The sequence below is a fragment of the Sturnira hondurensis genome, unplaced genomic scaffold (assembly GCF_014824575.4).
Source record: "Sturnira hondurensis isolate 20B ecotype Veracruz unplaced genomic scaffold, ASM1482457v3 Scaffold0021143, whole genome shotgun sequence".
Taxonomy (NCBI): Eukaryota; Metazoa; Chordata; class Mammalia; order Chiroptera; family Phyllostomidae; genus Sturnira; species Sturnira hondurensis.
This window is the reverse complement of record NW_028093774.1, coordinates 21,800,958-21,819,044: the sequence shown is the minus strand read 5'-3', so window position 1 is coordinate 21,819,044 and position 18,087 is coordinate 21,800,958. Positions and strand designations below refer to the sequence as shown.

The following is an 18,087-nucleotide window of genomic DNA, read 5'->3' as shown; positions in this document are numbered from 1 at the left end:
ATGAGTTCCTCATGCCTCAACCTACTTGATTTTAGTAATTTAGTAGCTTGACCATAGTGACTTCATTTTGTTTCTTCACTTCAAAAAGTAGAACACAGAAAAGGCAGTTAATGAATACTTATCATTTGTTGTATTCCTGGCCTGGATAGTTCAGGGTTTAGAGCAAACACTTGCTCTCTCGTACCAAAGTGGGGCTCCTTTCTTTCAGAGCCTAAAGGCAAAGGAAATCTGATTAGGGATTTTTTGCAGGATGAAAAAGACCTGTTTTATAATCTCTTGTTCTGGGAAAGGGGGAGGTGCTATTTAGTTATCATTAGACGAGGCTTTGTGTTCAGGTAATAATTCAGAAAATGATAAAACATGACCTATCTAAATAGTAAAACTGTTTACAACCGTTATTATAGTCAAAGGACTAATATTTTTATAATATGTAGATTACTTACAAATCATTAAGAAAATTATGAACATCTTAATGACAAATTAAAAAAATTTCAAGTAGGAAATCTAGATGGCTAGTAGCAAGAGCCATATATATATATATATATATATATATCAATGAAAAAAGAAATGCATATTAAAATAACAAATTAACATGTCACCTACTGACTTGGTAAAGATTAATCCACCCTTTTTATTTTTTGTGAAGTCATTAAACCAGTATGTATCAATAGTCAATGATGAGAAAAAGTTTGTAGACTTTGAGTCAGTAATTTTGCTCTTATGATTTATTCCAAAGAAAGAACTAGAAATAGGAAAAAATATTTTCATGCTAGGATACTCATGCTAGCATAAATTGTGATTGGAAAAAAAAAAGAAACACCACAAATTTATGCATAAGAAAAAGTTAAGTTTGGGGTTCATCTATATACATAGAATATTAGTGTCATTTAAAAATCATTTTCATGCCCTGGCTGGTGTGGCTTAGTGAGTTGGGCATTGTTCTGTAAACTAAAAGGTTATTGGTTCGATTCGCAGTCAGGACACATGCCTGGGTTGCAGGCCAGGTTCCCAGTTAGGGGTGTGTGAGAGGCAGTTGATCTGTGTTTCTTTCACATTGATGTTTCTCTCCTTCTCTTCTCCCTCCCTTCCCCTCTTTCTAAAAATAAAATCTTTAAAAAGAAATTTTTAAAAATCATTTTCAAAAAATATTTTGTGGCAGAATGTATCTGTAACAAAAAATTAAGTTTGAAAGAGCAGAATGTAAAGCTGTATTATTACTTGATTCTAATTTTGTTAAAAGGTCTTCACACATGCCTACACGTGTAAACAGAAAACATGCCTGAATAAAAAATGTAAATACTAACTTTGGTTATCATTGGCCAGTGGGAATTGTTTTTACATTTTAGTATTTCCGTATTTTCTAAATGTTATATGCATATGTTACTTTTGAATTCAGAAAAAAATGCTGTGTTCTAAAATAAACAACATCTCTATGTTCCCTTGCTGGAAAAAGAAAATGTGAAAAGCAGTTCTCAAGAAAGACGAGAATTTCCACTTTTTAATGTTTATTTTAGCCCTTAATGTGGAGCTTAGTATGGAATACCAGTGTACAGCTTCCACTCTTTAAAGCCTTTCTGTTTATAATATCACATACACTTTTTAGTTTTGTAACTGGATTATTTCTAAAGCTGAGACTTGTAAGAACGGAAGGGCAGGATGCAAGTGGGCAGATTTCTTTCTGCTCACCCTTTATTGTTTGGGTGGGGGGATCGCAGAGGAAATGGAGTGAGGGCTGCCTGTGGAATCTTTTGCTAAAGTTGAAGTATTTAGAGGAGAATGGACAGGTGTCTTCGGGTGACTTTGATATGTGGGAAACACAGATAGAAATGTTCCGAAGCAAGTATAGCAAAATGTGAATGTAGACTGTAGGTGGTATATTGGTATTCACTGTAAAGATCTTTAAACTTTGTAGTGTTCAAAATTTTTATGAGAAAGTGTTTGTGGGAACACACTAGAAATTATACTTGGTCAAGTTTTTTTAAGGAAAGACAAGCAGCAAAAACTTTAAAGAAGTATTTTTCCCCCAGAGGAATTCATGATCACAGATCAGTCACCTTGAGTAATCAAAACGGGACCCCCAGAGAAAAGTAACGTAAATTCTAATCACGTCTAGACTTTAGTGACTCAGAGCCTGATGAGCTGAACTCCTGAATCTAGGGGTCAGGGGTGAGAGATTTAGAAAAAAATGAAGACAAAACAATATTTTTAATTTGGAGAGGTATTTTTTCTCTCCTTTTTTCAGTGTTTGATTGGAAAGTTATTAAGTAGCTCCTTCTGTTGTTAAGTAATAAAACTCATTGAAAGTACAACAATAATGGATATATGCACCTTGAAATAATTTCACTTTTGATTGGAAATCACTTCTCAATTTATCATGCTTGTCATTCCGTTTTTAAAACCTTCATACTTTTAGGTTGTATAGTAGTTTCCTAAATATACGCATTATGTAAAATTACCATTTACAATCTTCATCTTGTGTAATAGATTATAGAAATCAAAGTCTGATTCTATTTCTCACTGTAATAAGCTATACATGAGTAATAGAGACTGACATTTATATAGAACCCTGAATTCTGAATGACAGTGATGGACTTCAAAGTGTTTCAAAGAATTCATAAAATAATACATTCATAATATAAAATAAAAGTAGAAGGCATTCCAATACTTACTGAAACTTCAGGTTCTGAATATTCTCTCATCAAATAGTTACATAGTTTTGAAACCCTATTTTCTCCGTATAGTTAATGTATGCCTGCAAAGGTCACCTAACTGAAAATGATTTTCAGTTTTATTGGATTTTATTTATTATTTATTTTATTCAATTTATTTCAGGTATACTACAAAATTCCTCCACTGATAATATTGCTACTTTATTTTTTAATTACTTTATTGGTGTTCAATTACAGTTGTCTGCATTTTCCCCACCACCACTCCCCTCACAGCCAGTCCCACCTCCCTCCCTTACTGCCACCTTCCCCCTTGGTTTTGTCCATGTGTCATTTATAGTAGTTCTTGAAAACCCTTCCCCCCACTGTCCCCTCTCCCTCCCCTCTGGCTATCGTTAGATTGTTCTTAATTTCAGTGTCTCTGGTTATATTTTGTTTGCTTTTTTCTTTTGTTGATTGTGTTCTAGTTAAAGGTGGGATCATACATTATTTGTCCCTCACCACCTGGCTTATTTTCACTTAGCATAATGCTCTCCAGTTCCATCCATGTTGTCGCAGAGGGTAGGAGCTCCTTCTGTCTTTCTGCTGCATAGAATTCCATTGTGTAAATGTACCACAGTTTTTTGATCCACTCATTTACTGATGGACACTTAGGTTGCTTTCAGCACTTGGCAATTTTGAATTGTGCTGCTATGAACATTGGGGTGCATAGGTTCTTTTGAATTGGTGTTTCAGAATTCTTAGGGTATAATCCCAGCAGTGGAATTGCCGGGTCAGAAGACAATTCCATTTTTAGTTTTCTGAGGAAATTCCATATTGTTTTCCACAGTGGCTGTACCAGTCTGCATTCCCACCAAGAGTGTGCACTATGGTTCCCTTTTCTCCACATCCTCTCCAACACTTGTTTGTTGATTTGTTTATGGTGGCCATTCTGATTGGTGTGAAATGGTATCTCATTGTGATTTTAATTTGCATCTCTCTGATGGCTAGTGATGCTGAGCATCTTGATAATACTGCTACTTTAAAGTTTAAATGTCAACTGTTGACTCTGTTGATAATTTGATATTTTAAAATTCATTCTTTTCAAAATTTCACCTATTTCTAAAGGAACAAGTGTGTGTGTGTGTGTGTATATATATATATATATATATATATATATATATATATATCTTGCTGAAATTTCTGTTTACCAAAAAGTTGTTCAGCTCCAAGGAGTTCTATATAAGAATGCACTGAACCTAAAGCCATATGTGTTCAGTCATTTGAAAAGAATAATATATACAGAAATAATGTACTATTTTTGAAGTAAGAAATTTGTAATTTTTAGGGTTATGGGATCTGTTAATTATATTGAAATTCTTCCTTTTCTAGGTCATCCATGCCTGGCTTATTATTTCATCTCTATTGTTGCTGTTCTTTTTCTCATTCATTTATTTGGGGTAAGTGGTAAAATATTTGGTCTAATTTTTAGAAATTAATTCTGTTTGAGGTCTCTGTTAGTCACTTAAAGCCATGTCCTTTATTGATGAATTACTTTTTAGTTATAATTGTTTCCATAGATAGCTCATACTTGGTATATATAAGACAAGTTAATATTACCAGTAGGGATGTTACCAGTGCTGGATAAAAATCAGGAGGGATACTTCCAGAGTGAGCATCCCCAACTCCAAACCGGACCACTCAGCAGCCCAGGGTTCCAGCACCAGGAAGATAAATCCCCCACGACTTCTGGCTATAAAAAACAGTGGGAGTCAGGGTGGTAGAAGAAACTGCCAGATTCTCAGAAGGCTCCTCTTACAGGGTCCCTACGGACTTATGACTTACTGAGACCCACCTCTCTGGGATTCAGCACCAGGACAAAAGCTGAGAGGGCACAGGTGGCATACAGGAAGAAAGTGAAGTGACTGGAAACAAGGCAAGTGCCGGGAAACAGCTTCCTCCCAGGCAGACCTCCAGCACCCAGGCAGTGGCATTGTCCCCCCTCTAAGCCCTCACCCCATAAAGAGCCACAAAACTGTGAAATGGGTTTCTCCACCCTGGCAATCACCTAAGACTCCACCCCACATAATTGACAGGTATGCCCTTCTGCAATAGGCCACGCTACTAAGGGAGTCAAAGCAGCTCTATCAAATACACAGGGGGGCTCCCAAATTGAGGAGACCAAGAAATATGGCCCAAATGAAGGATCAGAACAAAAAGAATGAAACAAAACAAGTAACCAACCTATCAGATGCAGAGTTCAAAACACTGGTTATCAGGATGCTCAAAGAATTCACTGAATATGGCAATAGCATAAAAATGACCCAGGAAGAAATGAGGGTTACACCAAGTGAAGTAAAGAAAAATCTACAGGGAATCAACAGTTGAGAGGGTGAAGCTGAGAATCAAATCAATGGTTTGAAACAAGGAAAACAAGCATTTAATCAGAACAGCAAGAAGGAAAAAGAATTCAAAAAGAGGATAGACTAAGAAGCCTCTGGAACATCTCCAGATATACCAACATCCAAACCCATGGGTATGCCAGGAGAAGAGGAAGAGCAAGAAATTGAAAACTTATTTGAAAAAATAATGGAGAACTTCCCCAATCTAGCAAAGAAAATAGACTTCCAGGAAGTCCAGGAAGCCCAGAAAGTTCCAAAGGCATTGGACCTGAGGAGGAACACACCAAGGCATATCATAATTAAAATGCCAGAAGTTAAAGATAAAGAGAGTATCTTAAAAGCAGCAAGAGAAAAGCAGTTAGTTACCTACAAAGGAGATTCCTAAGGAGATCGTCTCCTCATAAGACTCTCAGCTGATTTCTCAAAAGAAACTTTGCAGGCAAGAAAGGGCTGGGAATTATTCAAAGTGATGAAAAGCAAGCACCTACAACCTAGTTACTCTACCCAGCAAAGCTATCATTTAGAATGGAAGGGCAGATAAAATGCTTTCCAGACAAGATAAGACTAAAGGAGTTCATCATCACCAAGCCATTATTATATGGACTTTTAAAAAGACTTATTTAAGAAAAAGAAGATCAAAACTATGAGCATTAAAAGGGCAACAAATTCACAACTGTCAACAACTAACTGAATCTAAAAAAACAAACTAAGCAAACAACCAAAATAGGAACAGAATCTTAGATATGGAGATTATTTGGAGGGTTATCAGATGGGAGTGGGAAGGGGAAAAATGGGGAGAATGGTGCAGGGATTAAGAAGTATAAATTGGTAGGTACAAAACAGATGGGGATGTTAAGAACAGTATAGAAAATGGAGAAGCCGAAGAACTTCTACGCACGGCCCATTGACATGAAGTTGGGGGAGGATGGATCACTGGAAGGAATGGGAGTACCAGGTGGAGGGGGGCAAAGGGAGAGAAATTGGGACAACTATAAAACCATAATCAATACAAAGTATTTTTAAAAATTAAAAGAAACATGGATTGTGAGAGAGAAACATCAGTTGGTTGCCTTTCATATGTGCCCCTACCAGACGCAGAACCTCTGGGCATATGCCCTGACTGGGAGTTGACTACGTGATCTTTAAGCTCTTGGGCTAACAGCCAGGGCCTAGTGTTTGATTTTTTAAAAAATTTTTAAAGATTGTATTTATTTATCTTTAGAGGGGAAGGGAAGGAGAGAAATATCAATGTATGGTTGCCTCTCATGAGTCCCCTGCTGGGAACTGGCCTGCAACTCAGGCATGTGCCCTGACTGGGAATCGAACCGCAATCCTTTGGTTTGCAGGCCTGTGCTCAATCCACTGAGCTACACCATCCAGGGCCCAATGTTTGATATTTTAAATGAAGGCTTCCCAAAGCATAGAGTGGTATTTTAGGTGGTATGTGGCCCTTTTTAGTTTTTGTATTTTTTACAACTGTAGTCTATGGTACTGGTTTCCCATTTATATAAATGATAGTTTTCTGTTAAAATAACTTGAGGAAAAAACTGAATTAATTTTAAAGAAAAATGTTAAATAACAGCACAGTTGATAGAAAAATATGAAGATGGGATATGAATATCAAATATTTGGGAATCCTAGTTCTAAGCAGTGTTTTGATAAAAATTATTGCACGTGAATCATGTTATATCTCTGTTTAATTTGTTTAGGGAAGTGTTTAAGACCTACAATGTTGCCATGGACTACATCACTGTTGCACTCCTGATCTGGAACTTTGGTGTGGTGGGAATGATCGCCATTCATTGGAAAGGGCCTCTGCGACTCCAGCAGGCCTATCTCATCATGATCAGCGCCCTCATGGCCTTGGTGTTTATCAAGTACCTCCCGGAATGGACTGCGTGGCTCATCTTGGCGGTGATTTCAGTATACGGTAGAACCCAAGATACACACTTTGTCATAGAAATACCTCACTGGTGTATTTTCCTTCCCAGTTATCTTGACTTCAGAAATGATAGTGGTTATATCCCACAGGGCTTTAGTAAGTAATTAATTAGCTGTGGTATGTTTCCCATATAAAGATTTCAATTATTTTGAGGTTAAATTCTTAAAAAATGTTTTATTACCACCTCCAGTTTAACTCTGTGATAGATTAGTGGAAGGTCCACAGATTTCTGGTCAGAAGACGGAGAGGCAACCTTCGAAATACAGGCCAGCACTCAGTCCACTGAGCCACACCAACCAGGGCTCCAGACATTGTTAATGGTGACGTTAACATTTCACTCCTAACAATACACAGTGCTGGGCTCTGAACAAGGTATTCAGTGGAACTTCACCTTCCTTACCAGTCTCAGGCCACAGGCCTCAGAGAGCACCAATATGACATATAGAGCAAGTTAGAATTTAATTAAACATGCCGCTGTATTTCCATAGTCAGGGGGACTTGTAATGAAGAGTAATAATGAGCCTGGTTCCATTTTGGATATTTAAAAATAAAATACTAGTTCTGGAGAAGGACTGCCTGGGTTCAAGTCCAGACTCTTCTACTCTGTCACTCATTAGCTACGTGACCACAGACATATTACTTAAGCCATGAGTCTTAGTTATTAGGAAGGTCAAATTGAACAATACATAAAATACACATAGAACAGTATCTGTCAATAAGTATTAGCTGTTACTTTTTTTCTGTATAATCCTATGATATAAGCAAGGCAGTGGTCCTTGTTTTACTGCTAAGAAACCTGAAGTTTATAAAGGTATTTGCCCAAGCCTATACTGTTTGATGTAGAATGAAAATCCCAAATTCAGTATTCTTTCTACTACATTACACTTTCTCTCCATCAACCCTTTCTTTCTTCCAGACATTATACAAATAATTACCTCTAGAGCTTTGAGTTCCTTTATAATACAAGACTTTTGTATCGAATGTTTAGAGCAGCAATTTTCTACCTTTTTCATCTCATGGCACACATAAACTAATTACTAAAATTCTGCAGCACACCAAAAAATTCTTTTTTTTGCTGATCTAACAAAAACAGGTATAACTCTGATTCATTCACACAGAATAGCTATTGTTGTGTTGGGTGTTGCCATTTTTTTATTTGACACTCTGAGGGAAAGGAGGTCAGCGCCCCTGACTCCCTGCCTGGTCAGGTATTGCATGTTTTAGAAACTCTCACGGTACACCAGTAGGCTTCTCGCTGCGTGCCGGTTGAAAAATTACGGATTTAATTTAGAGTAATGATCCTCAATTTCATTTTTCACAAGGTCTCAATATACTTTATATTGTCACAAAGGTTATTAATTCACTTCAATTACTCTAGAAATAAGGGAGTTTATTACTTAGCAATTCTATAGAAAGAAGTGCGTCATAAAACCAAGGTAGTGACAGGACATGGCAGCTTCAAACAGGTTGAAAATCTCATTATTTTGGAGTACAGCCAATTTCCCTTTTTTATTCAAACCAAAGTGCAGTGGAAGCAATAAGAGTAGCAACTTCTTGTGTGTGTGTGTGTTTCGCTACATTAGTAGTAGCAGCAATGGTGTACGGACATGACCGTTCACAGGCGTGAGGGGTTTTTTAACTAAATGCATCTGAGTGATTGTTACATCAGCACACACTGTCAAGTCTTCCTTCACAAACACAGCTGTACCCATTTTATACTTTTAAATGTTCGAATTTTCTACATTCTGAATTTTCACAACAGAAAATGTAAGAATAATTGCTGTTAATGAAAAGAGATGGTGGTAGAATCAAGAATAATTTAGGCAGCCCTGGCTGGTGTGGCTCAGTGGATTTAGTTCTGGCCTGAGAACTAAAGGGTCTCCAGTTTGATTCCCAGTCAGGGCACAGGCCTGGGTTGTAGGCCAGGCCCCCAGTAGGGGGCACACGAGAGACAACCATACAGTGATGTTTTCTCCCTCTCCTTCCCTTTCCCTTCCCCTCTCTAAAATAAATAAAGTGTTTAAAAAATGATTTAGGCATATTGTTTCTTCTCTGAGCTGCTGTTCCGTGAAAATATGTATGTTCTAAAACCTAAACATGAAATGCCTTTGATAGGAGAACTAAAGAAATGTTAAACTCTCTCATGGAAACGTTTATTAGTTATTTTGTTATGTTTAAATTTACTCCCTTTTGTTTTAAGTTCCCCTAAGTAGTATCGTACATGTATAGATACATGTACTATCTTTTAAAAGGAGAGGAGACAAATCTCTTCTCTGCTCTTCATATTTTGAAAAGTTTCATCAAATACCTTTATTAACTTCCTCTTAGAGTAAAGCTTCTGTGGCTCAGAGGTGGGGTTTGTTTGGAAATGGCTTGTGCCCGTTTCAGCTCATTGGAAATTGACACGGGCACTGCTTTGGAGTAGTTCCGTCTCATTATGTCTCTTTTCTTCAAGCTGGGAAGACTTGTTCCTAGAACCCAGTGATGATACGTTGTAAACTAACCAAATAGCAGTCAAAACTAAAATGAAGTTTGCACAGGCCTTCTGAATGGTTTTGCATATTTTGTTTAGGTTTCCCCTCCATCAGTTTACCTGCATTTTGTTTCATATTCATTCAACATCTGTTTGCATTAAAAAATTAAACCTTTTCTGTTGGCTGATTTCTAACACATACATTTACAAGTTTAGCCAATAGTTTTTTTCAGATGTCATTTCTATTTTTCTTTCTAGACTTAGTGGCTGTTTTGTGTCCAAAAGGCCCACTTCGTATGCTGGTTGAAACAGCTCAGGAGAGAAATGAAACTCTATTTCCAGCCCTCATTTACTCATGTGAGTATTTCGGGATGGTGTGAAATTAGTAAAAAGCTTAGACTGTGTAGGGACCGACACATGTAAGTACGGGCATTGTCCTGGTGCCCTGTCTCATCCTGGATGCACAGCGTTTTAATGGGACTCTTGCAAGTCTCTGTTTTCCTTGAAAATTGCTGTCTTCTACCTGACATTGGTTCAAGCATTTTTAATATGTGTACAAATAGAAGAAATATTTAGAGGCTGGGAAGCCAGTATTCACACTTAAAATCTTACTAGGCATGTGTTACTGAGTATTTGCTACATACATACATTGCAGGTGACCCTTGCCCTCACTTATGAAAGAATTGTACTGTTCCTTCAGGATGTGTTCGCCGTTCTTTTTAGAGTCATACTCTCCCCATCATTCAGCTGGGCATTGACCCGGTCTCCCACAGAGCACTGTGAGGGACATAAAGATGAGTGAGATACTTTACCTTCCCTCGGCTCATTTGCTTACAATTTAGAGGTGAGATAGGATGGGTATATAAATGAGTAACATCCAAGACAGAATGTTATCAGATTCAGAAGAGACACAATCAAAATGTAGAGAGAGTTCAAAAGAGGGAAAATCTGGCTGGGGAATCAGGGAAGACTTCATGGAAGAGAGCGTTTTGATTGACTCTTTTATGAATGGGCTGGATTCTGGCAAGCACAGATGGAAGTGGGCTCCCAGTGAGGTCTTGTCAGAAAGAATGGGTTGGAGGTGTAAACGTGGGGCCTCTTTATACATTCAGAGTGTTCGGTGTGACTAGAACATGAAGTACAAAATGGGGAGAGCACCTGAAGAGTTTGGAAAGGCAGACTAGGGCTTAGAGTGCCTGGTTTAGATCTCTGTATGCGTTTCACAATCACTGGAGAACCCTGAACGGTTCTTGAGCAGAAGATAAAGAAATAAGAAGAAAGAAGAAAACGTGACAGGGACCAGATGTGACCCACAAGCCTGGAATGTTTACTATTAGGCCCTTTATAGAAAGAGTCTATTGACCCATGGTTTCCGTAGTGATATTAAATGTTAAAAGAGTTTGAAGCAATATTATTTATACTTGCATAAATGAAATAAATATCTGCTGCCTTTGTTGTCAGGAAGGCTACAGAAATCCGTAAGCTTTGTACGTGATGGTTGCCCTTCTGTTTCTCGTCCATGGGTTTGGGTTCAGTTGCACAGGGTGTTGCCTGGCTGGCTTTCGTTGGCTTTGATCAGTTCATTGTTACTGTGTAACGTAACTTGTTTGACCTCAAGTAACCAAGCCACAAATAAGTGTGCCTACTATAAACTTTTCATCCTCTTTGGTTGTGCATTTCTTTTATATCATAAGAGTATTAGGAACATGGGTATAATAAAAAATCAGTGATAAAAGACCAGGGAGACATAGATGCCAAGTATTTTGTTTAAAATTGCTTACTCTGATGAGGTTGGGTTTTCAGTTCTTGCTGCAGCCCTGTATGATATGTGTTTTTATGTATTTTTATATTATTGTTGGTGTATTTTCAGGGTAAATTCTCCAGCAGTGGTATTCCTGGGTTGAAGGGTCAATGCATATATAGTTTTGTTAAATGTTCCCAAATTCCCGTCCAGGAGCATCTCTACCCTTTTTCATTCCCCTGCAATTTATGAGAAGCCACTTTGCCATTTTAAAGTATTCGTGTTGTCTCTTAACTGAAATGTAACAGATGTGCGCGTGTGTATCTAGACTTACATGGCTATGTGTTTGTGGGAGGGACGCATAAGAGGCCAGTGGACTCTCCCCTTCGTTTACTGCTTTTAACCTTCTTTCTTATTCTCTCTATGTAACACAGATTAGCATTATTAAGTCCCAGAAGTGAGACATAATATGAAGGAAACTTTTTCCATGCATTTTTAGCATTACAATAAACATCTGAAACTCTTGTGAGCCCTAGATTGTTCCGTGATTTGGTTCCAAGAAGTAATTTTTATCATTGAATTTGTGCTGTTTTAGGATATTCAACTAGTTCAGCTGTATCTCAGTGGAATCTTGCTGGCCTGACCAGCTATTTTTTTTCAGTTACTTTTCAGGGACTGTAAATGATGAACAGTTTTATAATAGCAGCTGCAGTTTTAAAGCTTCAGTAACATTCCATTTCAGAATTTTTTGTATGCCAAAATCAAAGAGAACCTTTTGTGGTTTTTAATATACATTTTCTTCTGATGGTTAAGGACTCTTAAGGGCGCATTAAGGACATTGGTGATCTGTGTAGAGAACTGAGGGCCTGTTCTCTCTCCATGCACTTCCTTCTATGTTTCTCGTGCTTACCTGGACTTCTGTCTTTCTCAATAGCGACAATGGTGTGGCTGGTGAATATGGCGAAAGGAGACCCCGAAGCCCAGAGGAAGGTATCCAAAAACTCCAGTTACAATGCACAAGGTAGGTGACTTTTATTTGGTAATATCCTGGGTTTTTAGGGTCATTGTCATCTTACAGACTAACAATGAGTTATAAAGTAATGATTATAACCTCTTTCTTTGGTCATAGATTCCTTTGAAAATCTCCTGAAAGCTATAGTATTACCTAGTAAATACAGATAAATATTAGGGGATCAGGTGCCGCAAACCCAACAGGACAGGCAAAGCGCCGTAGGCTAAGAATGTCTGCTGTTGAATCCCACTAATACCAGTGTGGGAAGGTTCAGGTTGGGGCCGATTTTAAAAAGAAAAAGTACGCTCTCCCTCCAAACATGTTAGAAACGAGAATCTCTTGACTGACATGGCCAGAGTAACTTAAAAATAATTTTGCTTTTATATGTGATGCTTTTTATACTGACAAGATGAACTCTTCCAGGTAGACGTGGCCTTCCAGAGGGGGACAGTGGTGACAACCTGGGACGGGAGGTTGAAAGGTCCAGGCACAGAGCCTGCAGATGACGTTAGGGAGAACTTAATTAAGTCAGGAGTTGGTGTTGGAAAGAGTTGACCAACAAAACTATCCATAGTCAAGAAAAAGGAAACTTTTTTTTTAAAAGGAAAGTAAAGGACTAACCTTATAAGGAAGCTGAAAAAAGGCAGAATAAAGGGTGGGGAGGGGAGTGAAAGGGGCCTTACCCGAGTTCCTCTTGGTCAGGAAAGGAAGTGTTTAGGTGTTCCGGAGTCAAGTGAACTGCTGTTGTAGCTGTTGGGTGACTGAGAAAATTCCTGCTTGAGGCCCAGAGATCCCAGGCTCATTCTGCAGTGAGCACGGCAGCAGAACAGGTGACGTTGTACTGACAGGAGACGTACTGGGGAAGTGGGAAATAGATTGGCAATGACTGCTTCAAGTCTGGTTATTGTTTTAACCTGTGTTAAGCTAAAGAAAGTTAAAAGGTTGGTTGTTTATGAATGTGTATGTTTATATGTATGTGAGTTTAAGTGTGTGGTTGGTACATGAAGGCTTTGTTCTTTTGACAAATGTTGATTGAGCACCTGACCGTGTGCCTGATATTTTGCTAGGCACTGGGCGTATAGCACTGAGGGAGGTATCCCGGCCCTGTGGAGCTTATAGCCTATTTGGGGAGACACAGACATTCAGCAAGTAATTCATACAGCTGTCATAAGTGCTATCAAGGAGAAGTGTAAGTTGCTATGGAAGTTTATAGCACAGGCATCTCATTTATTCTGGAAAGTCAAGGAAGGCTTCCCTGAGGAGGTGGTACTAGATGGCCAGATGAGGAAGGGAAGAGCTTTCCAGAAGAGGAAACTTGGGCAAGGGCCTTGAAGTGAGGAGGAGCTAGATGAACCACAGCGTTCTTTGGTGGGCCTGCTACTGGTATTTTGGGTGGGGCAGTGCTTCGTGGTGTGGGGCTTCTCACAGTGCAGGACTTGGACTGTTTCTGGCCCCTCGCCCACTGCCCATAGTGGTCTCACGGTATGAGAGTTACCAGACCTCCTCCATCACAGTCATTCCCAGACAACCCCTGGAGGGGAGGCACTGCCTTCTAGTTGACAGCCACTGCTAGAGGAGCCAGAGGCTAGACTGGAGTGGATGGGCCCGGGACTCCAAGAGGGGTGTCTGTGCAAGGAAAACATAATAGCACAGGGGCTTATCTGGGTGTTAGCTCTGTTAGGAGTTTGAGGTTGAGTTGGTCATAATACACAGAGAATTAGTTACAAGGACATGAGGCAGTTTTCCGGGGAGTGGGGAGGAACTTATACAAAAGAAGCATGTGTGATTAGAGCATATTCTGGTTGTAATGAAATAGTTTAGTTGTAAATACTATTTGCATTATGATACTATAAAAACTGAACTAAGCATAAAATTACGACATCTTGAGAATATAGGGAGAATTAAATTTGCATGCCTGAGTATGGGAGCTGTGTTTTATTTCTCTGAAGGAAGTGACTGAGTTTTAACCTAAAACAGAAACATCAGATACGGTACTACGCTCACGCTACTGATAATTAGTTATGGAGGTTAATGCCAAAAGAAACAGCTGAAAGGGGGGAAAGTAGGAATGAGGAGGTGAGGGGCAGGGCAAGGACTGCTGTTTTTGTTTATAAACCTTATGCTAATATGACTTCATAAACTCCAAACCAGGGGAGATTCCAGTTTTGTGGAGCCCTGGTTAAGAAAAAGAATACAAAGCCCTGGCTGGTATAGCTCAGTGGATTGAGCGTGGGCCTGTGAACCAGACAATCACGGTTCAATTCCCAGTCAGGGCACATTCCTGGGTTGCAGGCCAGTTCCCTGCAGGGGCCAGTTCCCAGCAGGGGATGCACAAGAAGCAACCATACATTGATGTTTCTCTTCCTCTCTCCTTCCCTTCCCCTCTAAAGATAAATGAATAAAATAAAAGAAAAAATTTAAAAAAAAAAGAAAAAGAATACAGCCCTGGCTGGTATAGCTCAGTGGATTGAGCGCAGGCCTGCGAACCAGAGGATCAAGGTTCAATTCCCAGTCAGGGCACATGCCTGAGTTGCAGGCCAGTTCCCAGCAGGGGACACACCCGAGGCAACCGTACATGGATGTTTCTCTCCCTCTCTCCTTCCCTTCCCCTCTGAAGATAAATAAATAAAATCTTTTTAAAAAAGAATACAAATTATAAATACAAAATAGTGAGGGCCCCTCCCAGAAAAAACCTGCAAAGCAAGGCCTAAAGTGTGCAGGCTTTATTTATTCATGGTAAATCTACCTCTGCTATGAGTATGTGTCACTTTTACTTTTAAGAAAAGGAAAGAAAGGATCAACTTAATGCATTTTGATTATTTTTGATGTGCAGAACACTTTGGAGACTGTCATGTAGGCTCACAATGCTCAGCCAGACCGACCATCATCATGATGGAATGACTGGCCCATTAAATAGGCACCGCCTCCCCTCCCTGCTGCCGGGAATGGTCCACTTTTGTAACCCAGTCCCTAAAGCCAGTGCCGGGTACCATCGGTTAGAAAGCTTTCGGCTGCAGACAACAGAAAACCCGACTCATTGGCTTTAAACAAAGAGGGAATGTGTTCTCTTATGTGACCAGAATCCTGAGGTGTGGACGTCTGTGTGACTGGTTAATTTTGTGGCTCACTGGTGTTACCAAGGGCTCTGGTTTGTTCCATCTTCCTGCTGTGCCATCTTTAGGTATAGGCGTGGCCCTGGCCCCTGCTCCTGGTGATCACAGATAACAAGTGCAGGTCCAGGCAACACGTCCAGATAAAACAACACCCAGGGAAACAAAGGGGTGGTAGTGTCTTCCTAAGTTTATCTGAAACAGTGGGAAATTCCCCCGAATTCCTAGCAGACTTCGCTGCATCACACACTGACCAGCACCAAACCCACAGCCTCAGCATTCTCCCTGGGAAGAGGAAGGGGGGGAGTGCCATGCTTGGCTTGCCTTGGCTTTGCTGGGTTTTACCACCAGACTCAGGTGTGGAGCTGAGCGGTGGAAACCCAAACACATCGGACTCTGCCCTCAGGAAAAGGGGCGGGGCGGGGGAGGTTGGCTATTGTGGGAGCAGCCAGCAGGCCCCGCCACAGCCCATGTTTTGTGCTTTCAGAGCCACCTATCCCAGTTACAGTGCCAATCAAGTAGTTACGGTTTCCATGTAATTTTCTTAAAGACCTTAAGAATTTTTCTGCCCTGGCTGGTGTAGCTCAGTGGATTGAGCTCGGGCCTGTGAACCAGACAATCACGGTTCGATTCCCAATCAGGGCACATGCCTGGGTTGCAGGCCGATTCCTTGCAGGCTAACTACCAGCAGGGGATGCACAAAAGGCAACCATACATTAATGTTTCTCTCCCTCTCTCCTTCCCCTCTAATAAACAAATAAATAAACAAAATCTTTTCTAAAAAAAAGAATTTTGCTGAATATTAGAGCTGAATATTAGCATTTTCTACTTTTTCTCGAAGGCACAGAGAGTGAGCCACAAGACCCTGTGGCAGAGGGTGATGATGGTGGCTTCAGTGAGGAGTGGGAAGCCCAGAGGGACAGTCGCCTGGGACCTCATCGCTCCACGGCTGAGTCACGAGCTGCCGTGCAGGAGCTCTCCAGCAGCATCGTCGCCAGTGAGGACCCGGAGGAAAGTATGTGCACAGCTGTCCTGGGGGAAGGGCCGCGGGTTCCTTAGGTGCTGCAGCGCCGCCCTCTCCCCACACCGGTGAATCGAGAGCCTGACGGTCTGATTCTAAATGCCAGCACAGCTTCCAGTGGGAAGTACCAGTAGTTGGTGCTTTTCTCGTAGCTCCATGTGCTGCTGGGTCAAGTTTTCCTCGGGCTTTTGAAATTGACCCTTTGGTATTTGTTTCATAAGGTCAAAGATTTCTTTGAAATTCTTTTTACAATAAGACTTCATGGCTGCAGTATGCTTGTGTAGAAATATTTATTAATATTTTTCACTCTTCACTATAAGAAATCTATGGATTTGAATACCTCAACCTTTTACATTAGTATTTTCTTTGTTGGCCAACCCCTTCTAACTTCAGATTAATATTTTTCTGAGACCAATATAAACTAATAATCAACATTCTTTCATCCTCTCAGCATCTACCACTATACAACCATCTCTGACTGTAGTAGTGTTTTAAACTAGACTTATGGTTACTTACAATATAAAAGCCTCCATTTACATTAGAAACTGATCTCCAGAAGGTCCATATGTCTTCTGGAACAACCTTTTAAAAATCAGCATTTATAGCCCTGGTTGGTATGGCTCAGTGGATTGAGCGCCGGCCTCCAAACCAAGGGGTTGCAGGTTCGATTCCCAGTCAGGGCACATGCCCACTGGGTTGTGGACCAGGTCCCTGGATGGACATGTGTGAGAGGCAATCATCTGATATTTCTCTCCCTCTCTTTCTCCCTCTCTTTCTCTCTCCCTTCCCTTTTCTCCAAAAATAAATAAATAAAATCTTACACACACACACACAGAGTCAGCTACAGAGTCTGAAACTCTATTGTGAAAAAAAGAGAGAAAACCTAGCTCAAGCCTAATTTTGTGTGATATCATTTACTGACTTCTTACTCAGTGCAGGGTGGAGTGGAGCAGTGACATTTTTGAACTGTGAAATCATAGCAAAGAGTTGCAACTTTTTATGTTTGTGATCTTTCCTTTTAGGGGGAGTGAAACTTGGATTAGGAGATTTCATTTTCTACAGTGTTCTAGTCGGTAAAGCTTCTGCAACAGCCAGTGGGGACTGGAACACGACCATCGCCTGTTTTGTAGCCATATTAATTGTAAGTACACACTCCTGCAAACATGTCCAACCCCTCACCTTGAAGCTCTGATGGTGCTGCGGTTTGGAGGCGGTCCTGTTTTAACCCCAGCTGGGCCTGTGTTCCCATCATCTGGGGAGTTCATACGGCAACTGATCAGACCTCACCTGCGCAGTTCTCCGAGTGGCCACACGTTAGAGTCACCTGGGCCCTCCGAAAACTGTGTGTTCCCACCCTGAGACATTCTTACTCAGTTTGTTTCAATAGTGTATCTTATTTTTAAAGTTCCCCAGGAAATGGTGATAAGTACTTCTAATTAGGAACCTCTGCTTCAGGCAGCATGGATCTGTAGGAAACCAGCTGTGTCTGAAAGGGGTGAGCAGGTCCTCACTTAGTCCCTGAGTCTGGTGGTGGTTTTGCATTTAATACAACCACCTCAGTGTATGGGTTCCTCTGGGCAGGAAGCAGGAGGTGCAGAAGGTTAGCATGATGCCTCCGGTAGATCTGGCTGGTAGAGCCACAGCAAGAACCTTGAAGCTTTCAAAACCGTGATTTAAGTAAATTACTCATAAGATAGTTCTTACACCTTTTTTTTTCACTGAAAATAGAATCTCTGATGTT

At 40.3% G+C, this 18,087-nt stretch overlaps 1 protein-coding gene across 2 annotated transcripts in view; it reads left to right on the top strand.

Moving 5' to 3' along the window:
- PSEN1 (presenilin 1) overlaps nucleotides 1-18,087 on the top strand; it is a 54,231-nt gene that overhangs the window by 31,903 nt on the left and 4,241 nt on the right. For both annotated transcript variants that reach the window (XM_037031799.1, XM_037031800.1), the window contains 6 exons: nucleotides 4,038-4,105; nucleotides 6,757-6,977; nucleotides 9,721-9,819; nucleotides 12,138-12,224; nucleotides 16,167-16,340; nucleotides 17,369-17,487. In XM_037031799.1, the coding sequence (XP_036887694.1) occupies nucleotides 4,038-4,105; nucleotides 6,757-6,977; nucleotides 9,721-9,819; nucleotides 12,138-12,224; nucleotides 16,167-16,340; nucleotides 17,369-17,487 (768 nt within the window). The remainder of the gene's footprint in view (nucleotides 1-4,037; nucleotides 4,106-6,756; nucleotides 6,978-9,720; nucleotides 9,820-12,137; nucleotides 12,225-16,166; nucleotides 16,341-17,368; nucleotides 17,488-18,087) is intronic.